At 39.0% G+C, this 23,636-nt stretch overlaps 2 protein-coding genes across 2 annotated transcripts; both read left to right on the top strand.

Annotated features, from left to right (window-relative positions):
- Window positions 1–994: 994 nt before the first annotated feature.
- LOC119413442 (arrestin domain-containing protein 2) lies at window positions 995–10,551 on the top strand. The gene is made up of 6 exons (XM_037680489.1): window positions 995–1,435; window positions 9,129–9,186; window positions 9,282–9,429; window positions 9,507–9,603; window positions 9,781–10,037; window positions 10,136–10,551. The coding sequence occupies exons 1-6, from the start codon at window positions 1,189–1,191 to the stop codon at window positions 10,490–10,492; spliced, it is 1,164 nt and encodes a 387-aa protein (XP_037536417.1). The 5' UTR covers window positions 995–1,188; the 3' UTR covers window positions 10,493–10,551.
- A 6,624-nt stretch (window positions 10,552–17,175) lies between these two features.
- LOC119413605 (arrestin domain-containing protein 3-like) lies at window positions 17,176–23,325 on the top strand. Its single transcript, XM_037680663.1, has 6 exons — window positions 17,176–17,410; window positions 17,753–17,756; window positions 17,947–18,094; window positions 18,181–18,268; window positions 18,415–18,671; window positions 23,188–23,325. Exons 1-6 carry the CDS (start codon window positions 17,176–17,178, stop codon window positions 23,323–23,325), a joined length of 870 nt encoding a protein of 289 aa, XP_037536591.1.
- The last annotated feature ends 311 nt before the right edge of the window (window positions 23,326–23,636 follow it).

The raw sequence follows: 23,636 nt of genomic DNA, 5'->3' as shown, positions 1-23,636 counted from the left end.
GAAAAGTTTGTCCGACTCCAACCTCACAGTCCTCCTCCGTCAGTCCTCTGAACTCATCCAGGAGCTGCTCCTTCCTCTTCTTCTTTGAGGTTTATTGGCAGTTGGCAAACAACAAAATTGGTGCATTATCGCCACCGACTGGTAAGGAGTGTGGACCAAAATGTCACTCAAGGGTTAAATTCTCTTAACTGTGTTAATTTAGGATAACTAAAGATTATCTGATTAAATTTTACTATTCAAGTTATTTCTGAATAAATCAATTAAATCTAGTTTTACTTTAATTTTATTTAAATTTTGAATCAACTGTTGTCTTTCTTCCTCATACTTTTGGCAGTGTAACATTACATGCTCTACTGTCTCATCTGCTCCACAGTACTCACATTTACCAGTGCAGCGTTGCTCTAAAATAAAAAGAGTGCTGTTTAACCCAGTACGCCCAAATCTGAGACGAGAAATAATTATCTCTTCTCTCCTCGTCCTCCCTGTACTTCATTTCTCCAGTTTTCTTTTGGATTTTATAGAACCAGCGTCAGGAGCTGCTCCTTCTTCTTCTTCTTCTTCTTCTAGTATTGTTTTATGGCGGTTGGCATACCAACTGTTAGGTGCATTACCGCCACCTACTGAGCTGGAATGTGAGCAGGAGATATACAGGCAACAAAAAAAAAAAAAAAAAAAAAAAAATTCTGTGAAATAACTTAACCTTTATACCTCATCTAAATTCTATCTATTAAATTTGAGGAGCTGCTCCTGCCTGTGTAAAGTCAATATGAAGCAGGTGTAAAGGATCAAAACAAATCAGTTGAACACCGACCGGAAATAGCTATGACCATATATGGCTATGACCCTGTTCAAGGGCGTGTGGTGTCCGGATTTACGCATTCATATTAAAAAAGGTCAACTCATGATTGAAGATGTCCACCACTGGAAGGACTGTTCTTTATTTCTCACAGAACTACACTTCAAAATAGCCGGAATATTCCTTTAAGGAGCGCAATCTCTTTAGTTTCATTTTTTTTAAAAAAGGAAGAAAAAGGATTTCCAGAGCATGTCAGCAGTAATATGAGCTGTGTTGATGCTCTGGGGCGGAACCAGGGCGGTCCAGCACCCGGATGCGGGAACAAGAAGAAGTTGTGACAGGATCCAGTCCAGACAGACCTCAAGTCGAAGACTCACTTTTAAAAAAAAAAAATGTCTCCGATTGAAAACCTAACCATCACTTGTGACAAAGAAGACGCGTATTCAGAGGGAGATACGATCACGGGGGTGTTGTCCTTCAACCTGACAAAAGACACGAAAGTGAAGAGCGTTTCCGTGAAGGCTAAAGGGGAAGCGTACTGCAGCTGGACGGAGGGGAGCGGGGATGACGAGCGCAGCTACAGCGCGTACAGGAGCTATTTTAAAGAGAAACACTTCGTGGTGCCAGAGGATGCAACAGGTGAGCCACACGAAGGTCCCTTTGTCTTAGACTGCAGCAGATTTAAATTAACACTTAACTGAATTAATTAAAAACATGTTATGCAGGTCATAAGGAACATAAGATGCTGTGAGGTGTTTATATTGCTCCTTTGAGACTTTTTTTTTTAAGAGTAGACTGAATTAACCTGTTGTGCTCAGCACATTTACAAAATCTTAAACTGAAAGTTTATTTAAGACACGCGTTGGCAAAAGTGTGGCCTATATGGGTCTAAAGCAGCTAGTCCCCAGGTCATCACCATCCAGGATGGAGATGACCCGCGCGCTGCTTGGTACCTGAAGAATGTAAGTAAATCATGAGATGTACAAAAAGAAGTGTCTTGCTTCCATGAGCCAAAGGCCATTCATTGTTTGAACTTCTTTTACAACTGTGTGCAGTAATAATTGAATACGACCAGGATCACCTGTGAGGACGGCGAGCTGTTTTCTGTGTATTTCTGTTGTTTACTTTCAACATAATATTTATGTTGTGTATAAAGTCCGTGGTGTGAGAGTACTAAGGATTTTTTTTTTTTTTTTGGTGATTTTTAAGGATTTCTGAAGGTCCGTATCCAGGTAAACATCTAAAGGGGTTGATATGTATCCGTCCAATCTTTGGTATCTTCAGATAAAAACAAAACTACTTTAAGTATTTTGAATTAATTAATTAATTTATTTTCTAAATACACCTTGAAGCAAGTGGAACGGGGCTGTGGTTGCCTGGTGGTAACTGCTGTGATCTTCAATTTTAAAAAAAAATTCATTTCAGTTTATTTATATAGTCACAACAGAAGTCGTCTCGGGGCACTGAACAGAAACAGTCATATATAAAAATAATAATTTAACATTATCTGAGGAGCAGACCGCTTTGAATTTAACTCCATCACAGACTCTTATCTTGAGCAAGCATGAAGGCGACAGTGGAAAGGAAAAACTCCCTCATGAGGAAGAACTCTCAAGCAGAACCAGGCTCAGGACAAGTGGCCATCTGCTTTGACCAGCTGGGTTTGAGAGGAACAGATACACAATGGCAGGTCAAGAATCGCATGTTAAGATAACAATGGTTTCAAATGAAACTATTTAATTTTAACAATTTGTTTAAGGAAATGAGGCCAATTTGTCCTCTAGTAGTCTAAACTTAAACACAGCATAACAAGCCGACCCTAATTATAGGATTATCAAAAAGGAAAGTCTTCAGCCCAGTCTTAAAACTGGACAATGTGTCAGCCTTATGGACAGAAACTGGAAGTTGGTTCAACAAGAGAAGAGCCTGATGAGCAATCTCCCACTAACTCCAGTTAAGACTCTGGCAGCAGCATTTTGGATCAACTGAAGACTTTTTAAAGAAGTAATTGGACATCCAGATACCAAACCGTTGCATTAGTCCAGTCTAGACATGTTAATGCACAAACCAGTTTTTCTGCATAATTTTTAGATAAGATGTTTCTAATTTTAGTGACATTACACTGGTGGGAAAAGGCGGTTCTAGTAATGTTTTTAATGGGTTAAAAGACATGTCCTGATCAAAAATAACACCAAGCTTTTTAACATTAGAGCTAGAGGCCAGATTAACGTCATCTAAGGAGGGAGAAAGACTGAAAAAATTATTCCTAAGATGCTCGGGTCCAAAAACTAAAACCTCAGTCTCGTCTGTATTCAAAAGCAGAAAGTTTAGGGTCATCCATGTTTTTATGTCTTTAAGACATGCTTGTAGTCTGTCTTGTAATCCTGAGGCTTGGAGTTTGAGCCCGTGTTGCATCAGGATTTCGTCAGAGTTTGCTCACTGCTGGGACCCATAAAGAAGATCTATTTCTAACGTAGTTTTGGTTATAGGTGTGTTACGACCACAGGCAGCACTCTTTCTAACTCTGCCTTATAAACTCCATCCATCCAGTTTCTTTACTCACATTTCCAAAGACTGTTATGGAGGTACTGTTGTCCATATCCAGCAGTCACTGTGCGAGAGGCTGAGCGCTCCCTGGACGGGTTGCAAGTCCATCACACCTCCACACGGGCTACATTCACGCTGCAGGTCTTAATGCTCAAGTCTAATTATTTTCAGATCTGACTTTTTTTTTTTTTTGCGTGCTCATTCACATCATCATTAAAATGCAACATCCACCAGATTCTGTGTGATCTGCTAACAGTTCTGCAGTGACTCGCATGTGCAGAAGACAAGAAGATATCACATGCAGCGTGCTGTTTAAAGAAATAAATATGGACGTGTTCGCATACGATTCTTGTGCGATCAGAACTGATTAAATCTTCTGACATGGTTGTTTTGATCAGTGTTTACATTTAATCTGGCATATTGATGGTTCCTCCAGTGCAAAATTTTATTTCTGGAACAGGAGCGACGTACTGAAGGTTAAAAAAAAACAAACAAAAAAAAACCTTAAGCATCAATCTTGACCAATCACGTTACTATCGACACCATTCAACACTAATTTATGTTGCTACAGATTCCTAGTCAGCCAGGACAGGGGAAGTAAAAACACAAATGATGAAGCAACTGGACCTTTGTTCTGTAGCTGAAGACATGCAGAGTTCCAAGGTTTAAACTGCATGAGGGTGGTATTATTAATATTTGGATCAGTTATACCCCTACCTCATTAATGTAAAAGTCAGATGAAATATGACATGACCGTTCAGACTTAAGTTATACACGCTGTTGAATGAACAAAACAGAGCAGCACTTTCTCTGACTATGTAATTTAGAGGGATTATGTAACCTAACGTTTGGTAGATGAGATCTGCTTTTGTTCCAACATTTTTCAGTCAGGTCATCTGGACAGTTTCTTTTTTTTTTGTGCTGAAACGTTTCGCCTGGTTGAAAACAACAACAACCAGTTTGACACGACTGTCAACAAGGAAGAGGACCGGCAATGGAGGAGGGGGCGTACCAAAGAGACCATCTTATCACAAGCAAAACTGGTTTGTTTCACTTTGGAGTAAGATGTTTGGGGGCAGTATCAGTTTTGTTGTGCGTTTCCTTGACTGATGAAGCCTTCCGGATCGAAGGTGAAACGTTTCAGCACAATAAAAGAAACTGTCCAGATGACCTGACTGAAAATTGTTGGATTGTGTACCTGGATTATTGAGCATGGACTTTATCTGCTTTTGTTGTTCATATTTAATTTCAAGGTGTGGCCTTTTGACTCCGTTTAACTCAGAATAATAGACTTTCTACAAAGGGAAGGGGGGGAGCTGCTCATCCCTGCCTTAAATAGACTAAAGTTATTTAGAGCTTGCAGTTAAGTAGCAAAAAAACACCCGTCAATAACTGAAAGAAATTAATAAAATTATTTTAAAAGAACTGCGTGTAATAAATTGACCAAGTTTTATTTATTGTTTTTTGTCTACAGACTACAGGTCTTTTACAGAAGGTAGCGATCTGGTTGAGTTTTTGACGACACTGCACTCTAAACCTTTCTTTAAGGTTCAGAGTCAGACCACGGTGGTGCCCTACCTGTTTTTGTGGACTGCTGTGATGACAGTCGTCTTTATCTTAATGCCTCTAAAACAAAAGGAGCTTGTGTTGGATTTTGGTAAAAATGGGAGAATGCCTAAGCTCTGTTCCATTCATGGAAAAGATGTGGAAATTGTGAACTTATGCAAATACTTGGTAACTGTGTCATTCCAAACTAAAATTTGATATGAGCACTGAGTGTATTGTCAAGCAAGAGCAGAGAATCCATTTACTGAGGAAGTTAAGTTCTTTTAACATCTGTAAGGAAACTATGTATTTTTTTTTAATCAGTCATTTATTGAAAGTATCTTAACTTTTTCCTTAATTTCTTGTTTCCATGATCTGTTGGTAAAGGATGTAAGAACAGTCTTCAGAGTATTGTTAAGGTTTGTTCCAAAATAATTTTGGTCCAGCAGAGGGACCTGTAGTCCTTGTGGGAGAAGCAGGGCTTCGTAAAAATAGGGAAATAGTATCCCAATGGAACCATATCCTGTTTTCTGAATTTATACTGATGCCTTCAAGCCACTGCTTATAGCACCACACAGGAAGACAAATGGTGTGTCTCACTCCTTTATTCCTTCTGCCACATAAATCTGAGTTATACCTGCAGCTTTACCACAAAAATGGTTGAGTTGTGATGCTGATTTCTTATGGCTTTTAGGCATACTGTATAAGCACATGTATGTGTGTGGGTGTAAATCTGGAAACTGCCAAACGGAGTTGTCTTTTGGGGATAAATAAAGTTGTCTGAATATGAATCTAATTCAGAGGCCAGAGAAAGGTACAGTGCTTTTGGTAGATAGTGTTGTTCCATGAGTGGCTATTAAAAAAATAGTGTCTACATTCAGTGAGGTATTAAAAAAGCATGCTATCAATTGTTGAAACAGTCTTCACGGTCTATGGCTTATTTGTATGCACTAATCCTCTGTTAAGTGATGTTGGTTTCTTCCAGTTGGAGAAATGTGTCAGAGTTCATGTAGGCAGGGTTTAAAATCGTAAATGAGGTAATTCCATTGTAAAAATTGAGCAACATTTGCCTATGACATGTTGTGACGGTAGTACTTACAGCCACACAGGAAACAAAGGTTAAGGTAAAAAAGTTGGTCTCATGTTTTTTGCTGATTGTAAATATGCACAAGTTCAGATTAACCTGAGTTCAATAACTGAGTGTCTATATATTAATGCAGTTTTATTTTCACATTGATATAGTTGTTTACTGGTTGGAGTGCACACATTTAGTTAACACCCTTTGTTAAGTCTTGCTGCAGTTTAGTAGTCGTTTTCAATTATTGGTGCCTGCCATTATTCTACACCTCGTAAGAGTGCCTACATTTCTATCTCCGTTAATGTGGCCCGAACCACAATGTCTACCCCAACAAAAGTAGTATCAAAACGACTGGCTTGGCCCCGTGATGTGTGCTGTTACTTTTATTGGCATTTCGAGTTACCATAGCGACGTCATTTGTGAACGAAGACGCAATATTTCACCAACTCCAGGAACTAGTTGGTGACTGCCCACTTAATATTCTACACCTGAAAAGTGTATCTTTTTCAACTTTATTGTGGCCTGAAACGCAACGTGGACCCCCACAAAGGTTATATCAAAACGACCGGCCCAGCACTAGGAAGTGTGCAAGTACTTTTATTGGCGTTCGCAGTTACCATGGTGACATATTTTGCTAACAAAGATGCCAAATTTCCCATAGGAAATGAATAGGAGAAAACTTTTCAGAGAAAATGAGTGGCGTTTGGAGCCATTTTGATTCAAGATGGCTGCCACAGCAGCCTCAGCAAACACATAATTGACTATAAATCTGTTATGTTTTTATATATTGGGATGAAATTTAGTAAGATTGTAGCTGAGAGCGAGTTGTTCTACATTCCTAATGCAAATCAAAAATCCAAGATGGACGATTTGGCTAAATAAGAAAAAGAATGATAACTCTCCCATTTTTAGAGCTATTCAGCTGAAATTTGGTATAGTGGTAGCTGACAACGATCCCAAACATATACTCGAATCACATTTTAAAATTGTCAGCAGCTTGGCAGTCCCCATCAAAGTTTTTCCAGGAACTTTTTAGTTTAACTTTTGTTTCTTTGATTTGTTGGTTCCTGTGGAGATGCTGCTGAAGTTGTCCTACCACTCACTGTAAACTGCCTCAGCTGCATCACATCTAGAGATTAGTCTAACTGGGCTGTGCCTTGTTGTATGCCAGCAGGGGGAGAAGTTAAATATCGTTATTTGATTTTTACATCTTTGTCTAAAATATGAATTTTCTTTCTTGGGTTATTATTTAGCACTACTTTGATCAGTTATGTTTGTTGCTAACACTACTTGTAATTTAGTCTATTTAATATGTGCCCCCCCGCCCCCCAGGCACCATTGTTTCAGAATTACCCATCAGCCACTTTATGTTTCCCTCATTTCAATCATAGGGTCAATTAATGCTTTATTCCTATTCTGTATTTTAGTTTAATTTTGTTCTGTTAACCTCTTATGAGCCCAGATCTGTGGTATTTTGAGTTTTTGTAAATTCATTTGAAACCCTTTTTGGCCAATCTGTGTCTCTCTCTCATGCCAGTACCTGTATACTGGCAGTACTACGGACATCAATTGGTCAGCTGGTCTCTCAACTCAATTGATAAAATTTTCTCGACAAGAAGACAGGGTGAAGGAGAGCCTTCATGCCCTGAAGGGACATTTGCTTCGGGATACACTATGGATTCCTGGGGCCAGTGGAATTTGGTGTGTCTGTTCGTTTTGTCCATTGAGGACGTAGAAGACGCATACATAATTGGATTTATGATAGCGGGATTTCTTCTTTTTAGAATCGGTGGGTTTCTGGCTTATCGACAAATTTGCAAGATGTCGGCTTTGGCTCTGGCAATTTTGAAGCTGCCTGCCATGTGTGAATGAATGTGCTGCGCTTCGAGCGCCCAGACTCGGATGCTTTGTGAGCTAAGCCTTAAGCTGGATGTGATTTCAGAGAATCACAGGCCACTTGCGGCTTCTGGAACTCGCTGGCGTGAAGGATTCGACCTTGCGGAAGGCTACAAGCACCACGTCCGGTGGAATGACCACAAAATTTGACTTTTCGGATTCACCATTGAGAAGGACAAGCAAAACTTTTGAAGGCAGACAAAAAAAAAAAAAAATCAAGCAGTCTGCCTGTCCCAAAACAATTATCAAATCTGGCTTCCCCACTTGGCCTTTAATAGGCCAGCTATCTCAAATTTCTCCCAGAGATTGTGTGAATAATGACACTCTGCTGCTCCTTCTCTCCTCCTACCCCACTCTCCTGAGGACATCTGTGGGCCTTATCAGAACTGAGCCTCTGATAGACACTGCACCATCTTATCAAAACTTTGGAACTTTCTGGCAGTGTCCACAGACAACTCACTGCCTTTGACCTCCTCATGCATAAATGTATTATGATGTCATTGTATGTTGCAATTTATGTTGCGAGTTCTTTTTTTGCAACTTTCACACTGTGCCCCGGCCAGAACATGGTGTGAGTTGTTTTGTTGTTGTTGTTTTTTTTTAACCTCCTCCACTATTGTGTTCAGCTGTGGAAACTGTTGTAGAATTGTTATTGCATAGAAAGGGCACTAGAGGGCAGTCTAAGCCTGTACGTTTAAAATATGCTTTACAGAGTGTGACAGGAAGAAAAACGAAAGTGAGGACGTAAACAGGAGAACTGAACCTGATCCACATGTCTGCTTATTTTTACTTTAATTCAATCTTACCCACAACATCCACCCTTCATATTCTCTTTTCCTTATCTACTTTGTATGTCTGTATGTAACAGGTCTCTCTTGCAAATGAGTTCTCGAGGCTCAATAGGAACTAACCTGTATAAATAAAGGTTGAATGAAAATACATGGACCTTAACACATGTTAATGAGAGCCTCATTTTCCTATGAGGGATTAACCCCATGACCAGTTCCAGTAGCTTTATGTAACTTATTTGTCGGTGTTTACAGTATGTTCTTTTTCTTATTTGTCAAACTTTGCCACAAAGGCTCAGTTGTTGTCCACCAATACCAAAACACCACCTTATGTCTCAAACTGTGGTCTTAAATGAAATTACTTCTATTTTTAACTTCCCACAACTACAAATTTGATATGTGTATGTCTTTCACAAATATGAATGTTGTATATAAATATGAAAATGCCAAATGAAAGAACTTCTCACTTCTTTTGCAGGCAGTGTACTCCCCAAAGGAATCCACCACTTTAAGTTCAGGCTTACAATCCCATCAGAGTGAGTGAGATACTCTAGCTGTCAGCATTTGGAAAGTATTACAGCTACTTTTTATTTTGAAACAAGCCATGCTTAAACCTTGATTTGTTTTAAAGGAGTATGCCGTCATCCTTTAAGGGGCTACACGGACATATTAGATACATTCTTCAAGCAAAGATATCAAGAAAATGGCGGTGGTCATCTACAGCGACGAAAGAGATCGATTTTGCCTCAAAGTCCATTCTAAAGTTTAGTGGAACAGGGGTTAGTGATTGTATTTTAATTAATTTTAAATACTTTTTTTGCAAAATACTTTAAAATCTTGATTTTATGTTTTATAGTGTCCTCAGTCTGGATCAGTTAATAAAAAGGTGGGGGTTTTCTCAAAAGGAGAGGTCCATTTGACTGCTTCTGTTAACAGAGATATGTGTTCACCAGGTAAGCTGATGACAGACTAACATCTTGAGTTTTACCTAAAAACAAGACGTAAAAAATTCAAGGAGCTGAGTTAGATTTGTTGTTTTTAATGTGCAGTAATTTTTTTTTTCCCAACATGTTCAGGTTTACTGATAAAAACAGTTTATTCACATGCATGTTATGTTTTATGTGTTTTAGGTGACACTTTAACTGCTTTTGCCAAAATCTGCAACACATCCTCCAAATCGATGAAACCTAAATTCAGTGTACTCAAGAAAATATCGTACCATGCTGGGGGATCCACTAACTTCAGCCATGAAACCTTGTTCAAATGTGTTGGGGACACTATCGAACCAAACTCTGAGGCCACTTCCTCCTGTAATGTTGTGATTCCTGCTTCTGCCATCTACAATATTAATAACTGTGAGATTATCTCAGTAGATTATGTCCTCAAGGTAGGTAAATAAAACTGGTTTAAGATGAATTCAGATGTAACATTTCTGAACATGTCGCTAAAGTAGCTGATTTTATCTGATTTTTCTTTGTTTCCCAGGTGTATTTGGACATCAGTTTCCGCATTGACCCAGTGGTGGTCATTCCTCTGACTATTGCTCCTCCTAGCTTGACTTATCCTTGTGAGGAGGTGGGGCCTTATCCGTCTGGTGCTTTTGGGGTCCCAAGTTACAGTGATTTCCCTGCTCCTCTGTACCCAAATCTTGTCCCCACAGGTGTTTTAAATCCAGCACCTCAACAAGCAAACCTAGCAAGTGGCTCCAACGAGTTGCCACCAAGTGCTCCTCTGTATGACTTTTTAGCTCCAGCTTATCCTTCTCCATCAGTCCAGCAGCCAGCCACACGGCTTGATAATCAACCAGAAGATCAACCCCCATCATATTCATCTCTTTTTTGACCGTCAGGACCCCAGTGGCAAGAGTGATGTAGATTAGGAAAAAACTAACCATTTTTCAAACCCTCTGAAAATAAACCTATACACAGTTTTGCTTACAAGTGTGAAAATCTTGCTTTCCACACACAGCAAATGTTTTTCACCTTCAGTGCATTCAGGTTTACTTGAGAATAGCAGCTAAAATTTGTATTTATATTTGTACTAGTCTGGGAGAAGTTTGAGTTTTAATCTGTCCCGACACACATAAATAGAAAGATAAAATGGTGTTTGTATTTTTATTATGTATGATTTTAAATCTTGGTAAATGAGGGTACAGATTGTAGTGTAAAGCGCTTTGAGTATCTTGATAAGATAGAATGGCACTATACAAGTACAATCCATTTATAAACGTTTTACACAAGTAAACCTAATATGCATTTCTACATTTTATTTTGATTTGTTTTTTATTTTACTTTTCCAAATTATTTTTTTCTGGACTAGCAATAAATTAATACATTTGTACATATTTTGCATATAAAGGGAAAATGACAAGAGACAAGATTAAGTCTATTTTTGTGGCTTTGTATCTAATAAACCTGACGTGGGATCTGTTGTGAGATTACAGTTGAGGTTCAAATATTTTTTTTTATTTTATTTTTTTTTTACCTAGAAGACAAGATCAGTTTTAATATGTTCTTAAATGCAAAACACAAACTGAAAGAGGGGGCTTTTATTCCATGACTGTAATTTTGATTAAAAGTGAAATAGTTTTGTGTTTATGTATCCAATCATTGTGCAGGTCTATAAATTTATATCAATTACAAATCATAACACTTTTTTTAAACAAAGAATGTTCATTTTGTTTGAAAGCAGGAATCTTGTTTTTCAGCAGGTCAGTTAAGCAACATGTGCTTCTGAAAATAATCAGCACATTCTAAATTGGATAATTTATAGCCTGATAATTAATTGTAAAAGTGCACTTAAAAACAGGTAACGCATTAATCCAGTGCCGTAAGTTCCCATTTTTGTATGGATCTCAACAGTGGCGTGAGCAGATATTTTAGGCGACAGGTGTTCAAGTAAAGAAAAAGTGCACTTTGTGCAGTGAGTGGAACCACTGGCTGCTGTAGTGAGATTTATTACAGGCACATCTTGTACATCGTGCATATTTTATTTCAAACCAATAGCCATATGCCGTCTACCGATGTTTAATAATATTCAACGCTCAGCAGGTTCTGTAACTGGCAACAACAGAACAAATAATAGTAATGCCACGATTTGTGCATTCTTTAGTCTATAAAATAAATACCATTAAAAATCAGACAATTTTATATGCTCAATTTCTCATGGCTTTTTTGTTCTATGGAGGATCCTGTCAACGGTCCCTCATTTTGATCATCGTAGTGCACCATTTCTGTAGCTGTCCACCCTCTAGACTCTGACATGTCAGCTTCATGTGTGTCTGACTCTGTGACGTTTTCTAATGATTTGTCTCCCTCATCTTACATGCTCCTGAATGTCACTGCAGGACAGCATAGAGCTGCTTCCCTGAGCCACCTGTTGTAAATGCCTAGAAGGCCAGCAACGTGAAAAATTATGTGTATTTGGATAAAACTGCTTGATATCAAGAGTCAATGGATTTCAACATTAAGGCTCGCCAGACTGACTGTCAAGGCCAAAATTCCACCACGTAGCCACCATTATTTCTACAGACAAATAATAGTTTATTACATTAAGAAAAGATCCAACCAAAACAAATATGGTGGGATAAAAAGGCTGTTTACAGGAAGAAGTCTTAAGATTTAAAGGGAAAATGCGCTCATTTTGTTTGTTGCTTGCTGGTTAGCTGTCACTACGGTACTCCAAGTCAGGGGAGGAGAGGATTGATGATCCGATGTGCATCTGCGTCCAGCAAGCTGCCTTGGACGCAGCACATTCAAAGAAAACATGCATTTTGGGGCTTTGGTAGTATACTGTACACTTTGTAAACCAGAAATGCCACCATATTGGTCTCATATTGTATACTGTTAAAAAAAAAAAAAACTTTGAAGGGGACACTTGCCTGGTCCAGAGGGCAGATAGGTGCTCAAGCACCACCTGAAGTCTACGTCCCAGGATCTCAATATTCATCACCATCTGCTCTTCACCCTTAAATCATTTCACTTAGTGTTTCAGATTTCAAACAGATTTGTCTGTGTCTATAGCTTATATGCATTTGCCACTTAAAATCTTATACAAATTTGTTTACAAGTGCAAAAGTCTGCTGCGTTTGACAATGTTTCATGTCTTTTACCAAGTTCATGATTATGAAAATGAATGTCGGAGTTTGTATTTGACTTGTAAATCACATTTGCTACAAGAGAAAGATAACCTAGTAAAATAAGGAAGTTATACGTTTGCTTTGTGTAATGAAATTATTTGTGAAGCATCAGAATGCAGGAAAGCTTGTGAATATACAAGACAAAAGCCAACCAGTTCATCACTGTAAAAATGGCTATCAGCACTGGATTCTTCCCGTAACAGATTTATGCTCTTTAAAGCAGCTTTTACAAGTCATTAGCCATATACTGTATACTCTCTGCTCTGATGCAATCCAAAAGATTTTCACAAAAACACCATTCATCTAGACCACACTTCTATAGACAGAACATGTTGATCTGGCAAGTGACAATGAGAAATAGACATTTACAGGTGACTGGAGAGTAAAAAAAACCTGTGATGGACTTACAATCTGTGCAGGGAGTAACCAACCATTCACACAATGACCCGTGGAAATGGGAGAATGTAATAAACTGATACACATGTTGGCAGCAATAAGCAGATTACAAAACACACTAATACATACGATGAAACCAGCAAAAAATTCATATAAACCTGAGAAATAAAAGCATCACTGACAAAACAAAAAATGTAGTAAAAGCCCCCACACAAGTTGGAAACATACCGAAACAAATGAAGGAAGCCAAGCAGGAAACTAAACGAACACCACCAACGCTCCCCAAAGCATGATATGCGCAAATTGCGCAATCACTGTTCGACTTCTACCACACGCCTCTCAGTTTCCACGAGTTTTGACCTGATGCTTTCTGCTTAATTAAGATTTTGTCTCAAAACAAATCATTTTCTCTACATCATATGTTCTGGTTAGTTTATGATATTGGCTGGTTTTCTTCACCCTAACCTCAGTCAGTCCTCATCAAATGTCCTGGATCCCCAACATCTGGTGCAGATGTTGATCTGGATCTTTTAGTCCAGGCCAACAGTCGAGCCAACACTGTGCTGTTACCGTCTCTTTTTCATTACAGAATCATTACAGAATCAAAGTTAATGAGGTTTCAACCCCCGATCTTCTTGTATGAAACATGTGCATGTGAACTTCAAAGTATTTACCATGTATTGGACTTTTAGAGTGAAGATTTTATGTTGCGTGTGTATGAACTGTATTCAAAGTGTTCAAAAAGCGTTCAATACAAAAACAACTGGACTTTATTTGTAACAGAAGACGTTTCGCTCCTCATCCGAGGAGCTTTCTCAATTCAAAGAGCAGAGAGTGAGGGATACAGGTTATAAGGCTGAGTGAGATAAGACACACACACACATAGGACACACACACACACACACATATATGTATATTGGCAGTTCACACCTAAAACCTAAAACAGTAGGTCTTTGTTCCTCTAATTCACAGACGAGGCCCCCTCTGTTCACATCAGGTGTGAAAACCGGCTGGGAATCTGTTTTAAAGTTGCATTATATGTTTTTGAAAGTGGGAATCTGAGGCCTCCTCCTCTGTTAAGAGATGGTTTTTCTCTTTTTACATAAATTGCTTCCTTCACCCCCCTCTCAAACCATCTGTGTTCTCGGTCCAAAATGTGCACATTTTGGTCCTCAAAAGAGTGTCCCTTATCTGTGAGGTGGAGGTGAACAGCTGAGTCTTGTCCTGTGGAGCTGGCTCTCCTGTGTTGAGTCATGCGTCTGTGAAGAGGCTGTTTAGTTTCTCCAATGTAGAGGTCTGGACAGTCCTCGCTGCACTGGACCGCATACACTACACCACTCTGTTTGTGTATGGGTGTCTTGTCCTTAGGGTGGACCAGCCTCTGTCTGAGAGTCCTGCTGGGTTTGAAATGTACTGGGATGTTGTGTTTGTTGAAGATCCTTCTGAATTTCTCTGATACTCCAGCAACATAAGGGATGACAATGTTTTTACGTCTGTTGTTCTCCTTTTTCAGTTTATTGGTGTGTTTTGTAGATTTCCTCGCTGACTTGACAAAAGCCCAGTTAGGATATCCACATGTTAGAAGAGCTTCTTGAACGTGTTTCAGTTCCTTTTCCTTCCCTTCTGTCCTTGTGGGGACGCATTCGGCCCGATGTTGTAAAGTTCTGATGACAGAGAGTTTGTGTTCCAGTGGATGGTGGGAGTCAAACAGAAGATACTGGTCTGTGTGGGTTGGTTTCCTGTACACTTCAATGTTGAGGCTGTCCTCTCTCTCCATCTGAACCAAACAGTCCAAAAAAGGCAAGTTGTTGTCGTTTGCATCCTCTCTGGTGAACTTGATGTTGTTATCGACCGAGTTAATGTGTCTGGTGAACGCTTCTATTTCCTTGGCTTGGATTTTGACCCAGGTGTCATCCACATAACGGAACCAATGGCTTGGCTTAGTTCCCTCATAGGAGTGTAGGGCTCTCTGTTCCACTTCCTCCATGTAGAGATTGGCAACAATGGTTTACACTGGAGATCACATGGCACAGCCGTGCTTCTGTCTGTAAAAACTGTCATTGAACTTGAACCCTGCACCCTGTTGGACCTATGCCTCTCCACCACTTATTTCAAGTTCAATGACAGTTTTTACAGACAGAAGCACGGCTGTGCCATGTGATCTCCAGTGTAAACCATTGTTGCCAATCTCTACATGGAGGAAGTGGAACAGAGAGCCCTACACTCCTATGAGGGAACTAAGCCAAGCCATTGGTTCCGTTATGTGGATGACACCTGGGTCAAAATCCAAGCCAAGGAAATAGAAGCGTTCACCAGACACATTAACTCGGTCGATAACAACATCAAGTTCACCAGAGAGGATGCAAACGACAACAACTTGCCTTTTTTGGACTGTTTGGTTCAGATGGAGAGAGAGGACAGCCTCAACATTGAAGTGTACAGGAAACCAACCCACACAGACCAGTATCTTCTGTTTGACTCCCACCATCCACTGGAACACAAACTCTCTGTCATCAGAACTTTACAACATCGGGCCGAATGCGTCCCCACAAGGACAGAAGGGAAGGAAAAGGAACTGAAACACGTTCAAGAAGCTCTTCTAACATGTGGATATCCTAACTGGGCTTTTGTCAAGTCAGCGAGGAAATCTACAAAACACACCAATAAACTGAAAAAGGAGAACAACAGACGTAAAAACATTGTCATCCCTTATGTTGCTGGAGTATCAGAGAAATTCAGAAGGATCTTCAACAAACACAACATCCCAGTACATTTCAAACCCAGCAGGACTCTCAGACAGAGGCTGGTCCACCCTAAGGACAAGACACCCATACACAAACAGAGTGGTGTAGTGTATGCGGTCCAGTGCAGCGAGGACTGTCCAGACCTCTACATTGGAGAAACTAAACAGCCTCTTCACAGACGCATGACTCAACACAGGAGAGCCAGCTCCACAGGACAAGACTCAGCTGTTCACCTCCACCTCACAGATAAGGGACACTCTTTTGAGGACCAAAATGTGCACATTTTGGACCGAGAACACAGATGGTTTGAGAGGGGGGTGAAGGAAGCAATTTATGTAAAAAGAGAAAAACCATCTCTTAACAGAGGAGGAGGCCTCAGATTCCCACTTTCAAAAACATATAATGCAACTTTAAAACAGATTCCCAGCCGGTTTTCACACCTGATGGGAACAGAGGGGCCTCGTCTGTGAATTAGAGGAACAAAGACCTACTGTTTTAGGTTTTAGGTGTGAACTGCCAATATACATATATGTGTGTGTGTGTCCTATGTGTGTGTGTGTCTTATCTCACTCAGCCTTATAACCTGTATCCCTCACTCTCTGCTCTTTGAATTGAGAAAGCTCCTCGGATGAGGAGCGAAACGTCTTCTGTTACAAATAAAGTCCAGTTGTTTTTGTACTGAACGCTTTTTGAATTCATCATGTCCTGGATGACTGAGAATCTTCACCAGCATATGTATTCAAAGTAGCAAAACTTATTCTGATTACCGGCAAGCTGATTCCTATGGTAAAGCAAGTATTTATGACATGAGTATTTACTCTCTGCTATGAACTAAAATCTATCTCTTGGAGCAGAATAATTAAATGAGTCTGCGTTCTGTATTGTTTTGTGTCGTCGTATGGCTAGTTTGCATTGACAGTTATGTTTCATGTTTCAACTTTTTTCAAAGATTCAAAGTTCTTTATTTGTCATACATGTGGTGGAACGAAATTACAGGGTCTCCGTTACATCCAACAAAAGTACAAAATGTAAAAGAAAAACAGTAATAAGATCTAAGATATGAACTAAGAAAAACGTTAATTAAAAATACACTAAGCGCTAGTAGTACAAAAACAAAACGCCGAACAGCAGCAAATAGAGAAGTACTGGAGTTTTATGCGGTTCACTTTGGGGTGGAGCTGGATGCAGCTATAAAAAGTTGTGATCAGGGTGCACAAACTGATTTGAGGTCAAACACCAAGTGTGAAATGTCTCCAATAGAAAACTTGACACTTACATGTGAGAAAGATGAGCCTTTCTCTGAGGGAGATACAGTCACAGGCACAGTGTCTTTTACTCTCACGAAAGACACCAAAGTTAAGAGTGTTTCCTTACAAGCTAAAGGGAAAGCAGATGTTAAGTGGAAACAAGGTAATACCCACTACCATGGATACAGGGGATACTTTAAAGATAAAGAGTACTTGGTGGCCAAAAACCCCAAAGGTAAGCCAGAAGACATTAAATAAGACTGTTTCCAAATGTCACATGCATAGAAATGTTAAAACTTTTTCAGAGTGGCTCATGTGGCTACACTTACAGTCAAATGATGTTTTCGAGGTTACAGATTACATTGGTAGTAAGTCTAAACATTCTAAGTTATGTGTAATGTATCAATCATTGGGTTTTTTAAAAACAGAAAATTTATTATAAACATGTGAATTTATTTTGAAAATTTAAATAAGAAATAATTTTAGATAGTTGTTTTTAATTTTGAAAATGACAAAAGTCTTAAATTATATATAATTCAAAGAGTTTTTTTTTTTTTCGTATATGCATTTCTTTTAGTTTGGTAACATGTATATTAATTATTTTTGCAGGCAGACTCTTCCCCAAAGGAATTTATTTCTTTAGGTTCAGTTTTTCACTTCCACAGGAGTAAGTGATCATCAACTCATCTCTATCTTTTGCTATTTGCTGTGTATTATTTATCTTTTACAAAACAGTTCATAACTGAATCCCTTTTTTTGTTTGTTTTAAAGGAGTATGCCATCATCCTTTAAAGAAAACAGCCAAAGTATCGTCTACATGCTTAAAGCCAAGATAACAAGGAAATGGCACTGGTCATCATCCGTGCAAAAAGAAATCGATTTTGTTTCAAGATCCATTCTAAACATCAGTCGGATAATGGTAAGTAACTCTATAAAGCTTTCTAAATGTCATACTTTTACAAAGGGATGGGGAAATATTAAAAACATTTGTTTTTATTATGTTAGTGTCCTCAGTCTGGATCAGTAACTAAAAAGGTTTCCAAAGGAGAGGTCCAGATGTCTGCATCTGTTAACAGAAAGGTTTGCTCCCCAGGTAATATGTTCCTATTTTAACTCAAAAGCTAGATAAAAAAAAAAAAAAAAGTGATGAGTTTGTTTTTATGTGTTTTTTAAAAGTGCAATCATTAATTTGAGGTGACCTAACCATCAGTATACAGATGTTTCTTCTTTTTTCCTCAGGTGACACTTTGTCTGCTTTTGCCAAAATCTGCAACTCCTCGTCCAAATCAATGAGACCCAAGTTCACTTTGCAGCAGAAAATCGAGTACCATGTTAAAAAATCCACCAAAACCAAACTGAAAACTTTGTTCAAAAGTGTTGGGGACACCATTGAACCAAACACTGAAGTAACAGCATCCTGCAAGATGGAGATTCCTACTTCTACCATCTACACCATTAATAACTGTGATATTATCTCAGTTGAATACTACTTTAAAGTAAGTAATTAAAGTTATGTTACATTAATAAAAGCAAAATATTTTGGTTGCCATTAATGATAGTTAAACCATACAGAAAAAGTTTTTTTAATTGACTTAAAATAAAAACAAGTTCCCTGTCAGTATAATCTTTGCAAAAAAATCCCAACTTACAAAAGTAGAGCAAGTGGATGTCATTTATGTGTCTGATTCTAGTTTGAGTACACCAGTGTCAAAACAACAAGGTGTTAAAACCGCTAAAAATTTCCATCCTACCTCACTGTGGTTTGAGGTCTTTTCTATCAAGTTCCCAGAGTTTTCTCAAGTTGTTTGTAGCACAAACTAGTGCAGCTCTCGCCCACAATTTCCGCTGCTCTTTCTTTTTGTGTCAACTCAAACTTTATTTCTGAAGTTCATTTAAAACAACACAAGTTGACCAATGTGCTTTGCAGATGAAAAGTAAATATACAAATATAGTAGTATGTAAAACATACTCACGAGAGAGTACGTGTGTGAATGAGAGGGAGGCCGATAAAACCGTGAGGCTACAAGGAGCAGAGGTCACAAAGGTGCAGGACTTCAAGTACTTGGGGTCCACTGTCCAGGAAAATGGGGAGTGTGGTAAAGAGGTGAAAAAGAGAGTCCAGGCAGGATGCAGTGGATGGAGAAAAGTTCCAGGAGTGATCTGTGACAAAAGGGTGTCAGCAAAGGTCAAAGGAAATGTTTCCAAGACTGTAGTGGGACCAACTTTGTTGTAAGGTTTGGGGACAGTGGTACTGGCAAAAAGACTGGAAAAAGAACTGGAAGTGGCAGAAATGAAGATGCTGAGGTTCTCCTTAGTAGTGACAAGGATGGATAAGATTGGGAATGAGATCATCAGAGGGACAGCACAGGTTGAACAACTGGGAGATAAAGTTAAAGAGGCCAGACTGAGATGGTTTGGACATGTTCAGAGGAGGGACAGTGGGTTTATTGGTAGAAGGATGTTAGAAATGCAGCTACCAGGAAGAAATGACAGAGGACAAATACAGGTCCTTCTAAAAAAATTAGCATATTGTGATAAAAGTCATTATTTTCCATAATGTAATGATAAAAATGAAACTTTCATAGATTTCAGATTCATTGCACACCAACTGAAATATTTCAGGTCTTTAATTGTTTTAATACTGATGATTATGACATACAGCTCATGAAAACCCAAAACGCCTGTCCCAAAAAAATAGCATATTTCATCCCACCAATGAAAGACAAGTGTTTTTAATACAAACAATGCCAACCTTCAAATAATCATGTTCAGTTATGCACTCAATACTTGGTCGGGAATCCTTTTGCATGAATGACTGCTTCAATGCGGCGTGGCATGGAGGCAATCAGCCTGTGGCACTGCTGAGGTGTTATGGAGGTCCAGGATGCTTCGATAGCGGCCTTAAGCTCATCCAGAGTGTTGGGTCTTGCGTCTCTCAACTTTCTCTTCACAATATCCCACAGGTTCTCTATGGGGTTCAGGTCAGGAGAGTTGGCAGGCCAATTGAGCACAGTAATACCATGGTCAGTAAACCATTTACCAGTGGTTTTGGCACTGTGAGCAGGTGCCAGGTCGTGCTGAAAAATGAAATATTCATCTCCATAAAGCTTTTCAGCAGATGGAAGCATGAAGTGCTCCAAAATCTCCTGATAGCTAGCTGCATTGACCCTGCCCTTGAAAAAACACAGTGGACCAACACCAGCAGCTGACATGGCACCCCAGACCATCACTGACTGTGGGTGCTTCACACTGGACTTCTGGCATTTTGGCATTTCCTTCTCCCCAGTCTTCCTCCAGACTCTGGCACCTTGATTTCCGAATGACATGCAAAATTTGCTTTCATCCGAAAAAATTACTTTGGACCACTGAGCAACAGCCCAGTGATGCTTCTCTGTAGCCCAGGTCAGGCGCTTCTTCCGCTGTTTCTGGTTCAAGAGTGGCTTGACCTGGGGAATGCGGCACCTGTAGCCCATTTCCTGCACACGCCTGTGCACGGTGGCTCTGGATGTTTCTACTCCAGACTCAGTCCACTGCTTCCGCAGGTCCCCCAAGGTCTGGAATCGGCCCTTCTCCACAATCATCCTCAGGGTCCGGTCACCTCTTCTCATTGTGCAGCGTTTTCTGCCACACTTTTCCCTTCCCACAGACTTCCCACTGAGGTGCCTTGATACAGCACTCTGGGAACAGCCTATTCATTCAGCAATTTCTTTCTGTGTCGTACCCTCTTGCTTGAGGGTGTCAATGATGGCCTTCTGGACAGCAGTCAGGTCAGCAGTCTTACCCATGATTGCGGTTTTGAGTAATGAACAAGGCTGGGAGTTTTTAAAAGCCTCAGGAATCTTTTGCAGGTGTTTAGAGTTACGTCGTTGATTCAGATGGTTAGGTTAATAGCTTGTTTAGAGAACCTTTTCATGATATGCTAATTTTTTGGGACAGGCATTTTGGGTTTTCATGAGCTGTATGACATAATCATCAATAGTAAAACAATTAAAGACCTGAAATATTTCAGTTGGTGTGCAATGAATCTGAAATCTATGAAAGTTTCATTTTTTTCATTACATTATGGAATATAATGACCTTTATCACAATATGCTAATTTTTTGAGAAGGACCTGTATGGATGCAGTTAGAGAGGACATGGAGGTAGTTGGAGTGAGGACAGAGGATGCAGAGGACAGAGTGAGATTGAGGAGGATGACTCGTTGTGGTGACCCCTGAAAAGGGAAGAACCGAAATCAGAAGTACTATTTAAAATGATAATGCTGCGCAAACTAAGAAATTGTCAAACTGACCTTAAGAATAATTAATTAAATACAATGCAGTAGCGGTACAGTGAATGAGTCCCACTCAATATGAATTAAAAGCCAAAGGGAAAAAAGAGTGTGTTGTAAAGAAAATTTAAATGTGTTGAGAGTTGAAGATGATTTAATTTGCCATGTTTTAGCAAGAGCTGGTTTGCTGACCTAACCATCCTATCTGGAAAATAAAAGTGCAGAAGATTGTTCAGAAGTTTTGATATGAACTGTTTAAAATAACGTAAAACAAATAAGATTTGAAAATCAATCAGACTGCACTGGAAGCCAGTGAAGTGAATCCAGTATGAGGTCATGCTTTTGTTTTCTGGTGACGAAGCAGGCTGCAGAATTTAGGTATCACTAAACACAAACATTAATAATGTTTAGAAAAGAGCAATGAGGTTGGACAGGTTCACAGCCGAGGGCTGGCAGGTGTCTACATGAACTTTGATATTTGCAGATGTCAAAGTGATTTGTAGCGAGAGTAGAGAGCACGTGGAAAAGAGTTTAGAGAGGTGGACATATACTCTGGAAAGATAAGGAATGACAGTCTGTAGAAGAAAGCCAATGAGGAGACAAGTAAAAGTGAAGCTACAAGAAAAATAGAGGCGTCAAAGGTGGACATGTTTTGTTAATTGGGTCAACCGTACAAAGCAACAGGCAGTGCATAAGGAAGAACTAAGAAACCACAGACAGGGCTGAGTTGACAGAGATGAATGTCTTATTGTAGCGGATGTTTAATATGAATTTGCCAGGAAATAATAATAAAAAAAAATCTACAAAGTAGTTTCATGGTAACGGAGCATTTATTCTTAATATTTGTGACTACAATTTCAACCTTCATCTTTAGCTGACATTTAAATTATGTCTGTGGGCTCAGTGGTAGACATATTTGATACGGTTGTTATTTTTGAAACACTAATGGGTGTGGCACCTGTAATACAGTTCTCCTACACAATGACCATAAAGAAATCCATCCATCTATCAATACAATCAATACATTCACTTGTTCCCTTGGTCTACTTGTAGGTGCACATTGAAAAAAAACTATACTTGTATATATATATATATGTGTGTGTGTGTGTATATATATATATATATATATATATATATATATATATATATATATATATATATATATATATATATATACTTGTATGTTTTCAAGTCCAAGTTCAAGTTTCTTTATTATCATTCACATCACATGTGGTACATGAGGTGGAACGAAATTGTGTACTTAGGGTTCCAGTTACACCCAAAAATAGCAACAGCATATAAGGATCTAACATATACACTACAGTATACACTAAACAAATGCTAAAAAATATGCTAAAAGATCTAAGATATACACTAAATACTAATAATGTAAAATAATACAATATATTAAACAGCAGCCCGAGCATGAGTCTGTAGTGAGTAGATAGGCATTAATGAATACAACAGCATGAGATCAGCAGCATGAATAATCAGCAGCACAGATAAGTCACATATCACAAAAATTTCATCACTAGTATAACAATATGCGTTTAAATAAAAAGTAGTTGTCATCCTGTTTAATAAAAAAAGCAACCAGTTTGTGTGATGCATGTTTGTAATATTGTGAAAATGTGGTGTTTTTGTTTATAGGTCATACCATCCAAAGCATATTTATCATTTAACTGAAAGTTTTGCATGACAGATTGTGGACTGAGTTAACATTTGAATGATTTTGTTTTCAGGTGTATTTGGACATTAGCTTCGCCTTTGACCCAGAGGTAGTGTTTCCCCTGATCGTCATTCCTTCTAGTGCATCTCATCCTTGTGAGGAGGTGGAGCCTTGCCCATCTTGTGCTTTCGGGGGCCTCAGGTTACAGTAACTTCCTTGCCCCTGCCGACCAACATCTTGCACCTACAGGCTCAGGTGCCGGTTAATTCCCAGGGCTAGATCTGACTCGGGAAGGTAACAATGAGTATCATCTACAAAGGCTACAAAATACCCAATTGTAATATCGTTGCCACGGAAATTCTCAGATTTTTCAACTTCCCGCTAATATTTTTAGACAAGGTCAAGAATAAACAAGTAAAACAGACTTAGCCAATCAGAAGGTGAGATTTTTCCACATTTAAGATATTTTTTTTTCCATTGAATAGGTAAATAAAATGACAAAATTCAAATAGATATAAGGAT

The sequence above is a fragment of the Nematolebias whitei genome, chromosome 8, assembly GCF_014905685.2.
Source record: "Nematolebias whitei isolate Nwh7 chromosome 8, NemWhi1, whole genome shotgun sequence".
Classification (NCBI taxonomy): Eukaryota; Metazoa; Chordata; class Actinopteri; order Cyprinodontiformes; family Rivulidae; genus Nematolebias; species Nematolebias whitei.
This window is presented reverse-complemented; position numbering and strand designations above follow the sequence as displayed.

Coding starts and splice junctions, on each gene's coding strand:
- LOC119413442 (XM_037680489.1), top strand. CDS start 1,189: ATGTCTCCGATTGAAAACCTAACCATCACTTGTGACAAAGAAGACGCG. Junction 1,436..9,128: donor GGTGCCAGAGGATGCAACAG/GTGAGCCACACG, acceptor CTTCTTTTGCAG/GCAGTGTACTCCCCAAAGGA. Junction 9,187..9,281: donor AGGCTTACAATCCCATCAGA/GTGAGTGAGATA, acceptor TTTGTTTTAAAG/GAGTATGCCGTCATCCTTTA.
- LOC119413605 (XM_037680663.1), top strand. CDS start 17,176: ATGTCTCCAATAGAAAACTTGACACTTACATGTGAGAAAGATGAGCCT. Junction 18,269..18,414: donor CAGAAAGGTTTGCTCCCCAG/GTAATATGTTCC, acceptor TTTTTTCCTCAG/GTGACACTTTGTCTGCTTTT. Junction 18,672..23,187: donor CAGTTGAATACTACTTTAAA/GTAAGTAATTAA, acceptor TTTTGTTTTCAG/GTGTATTTGGACATTAGCTT.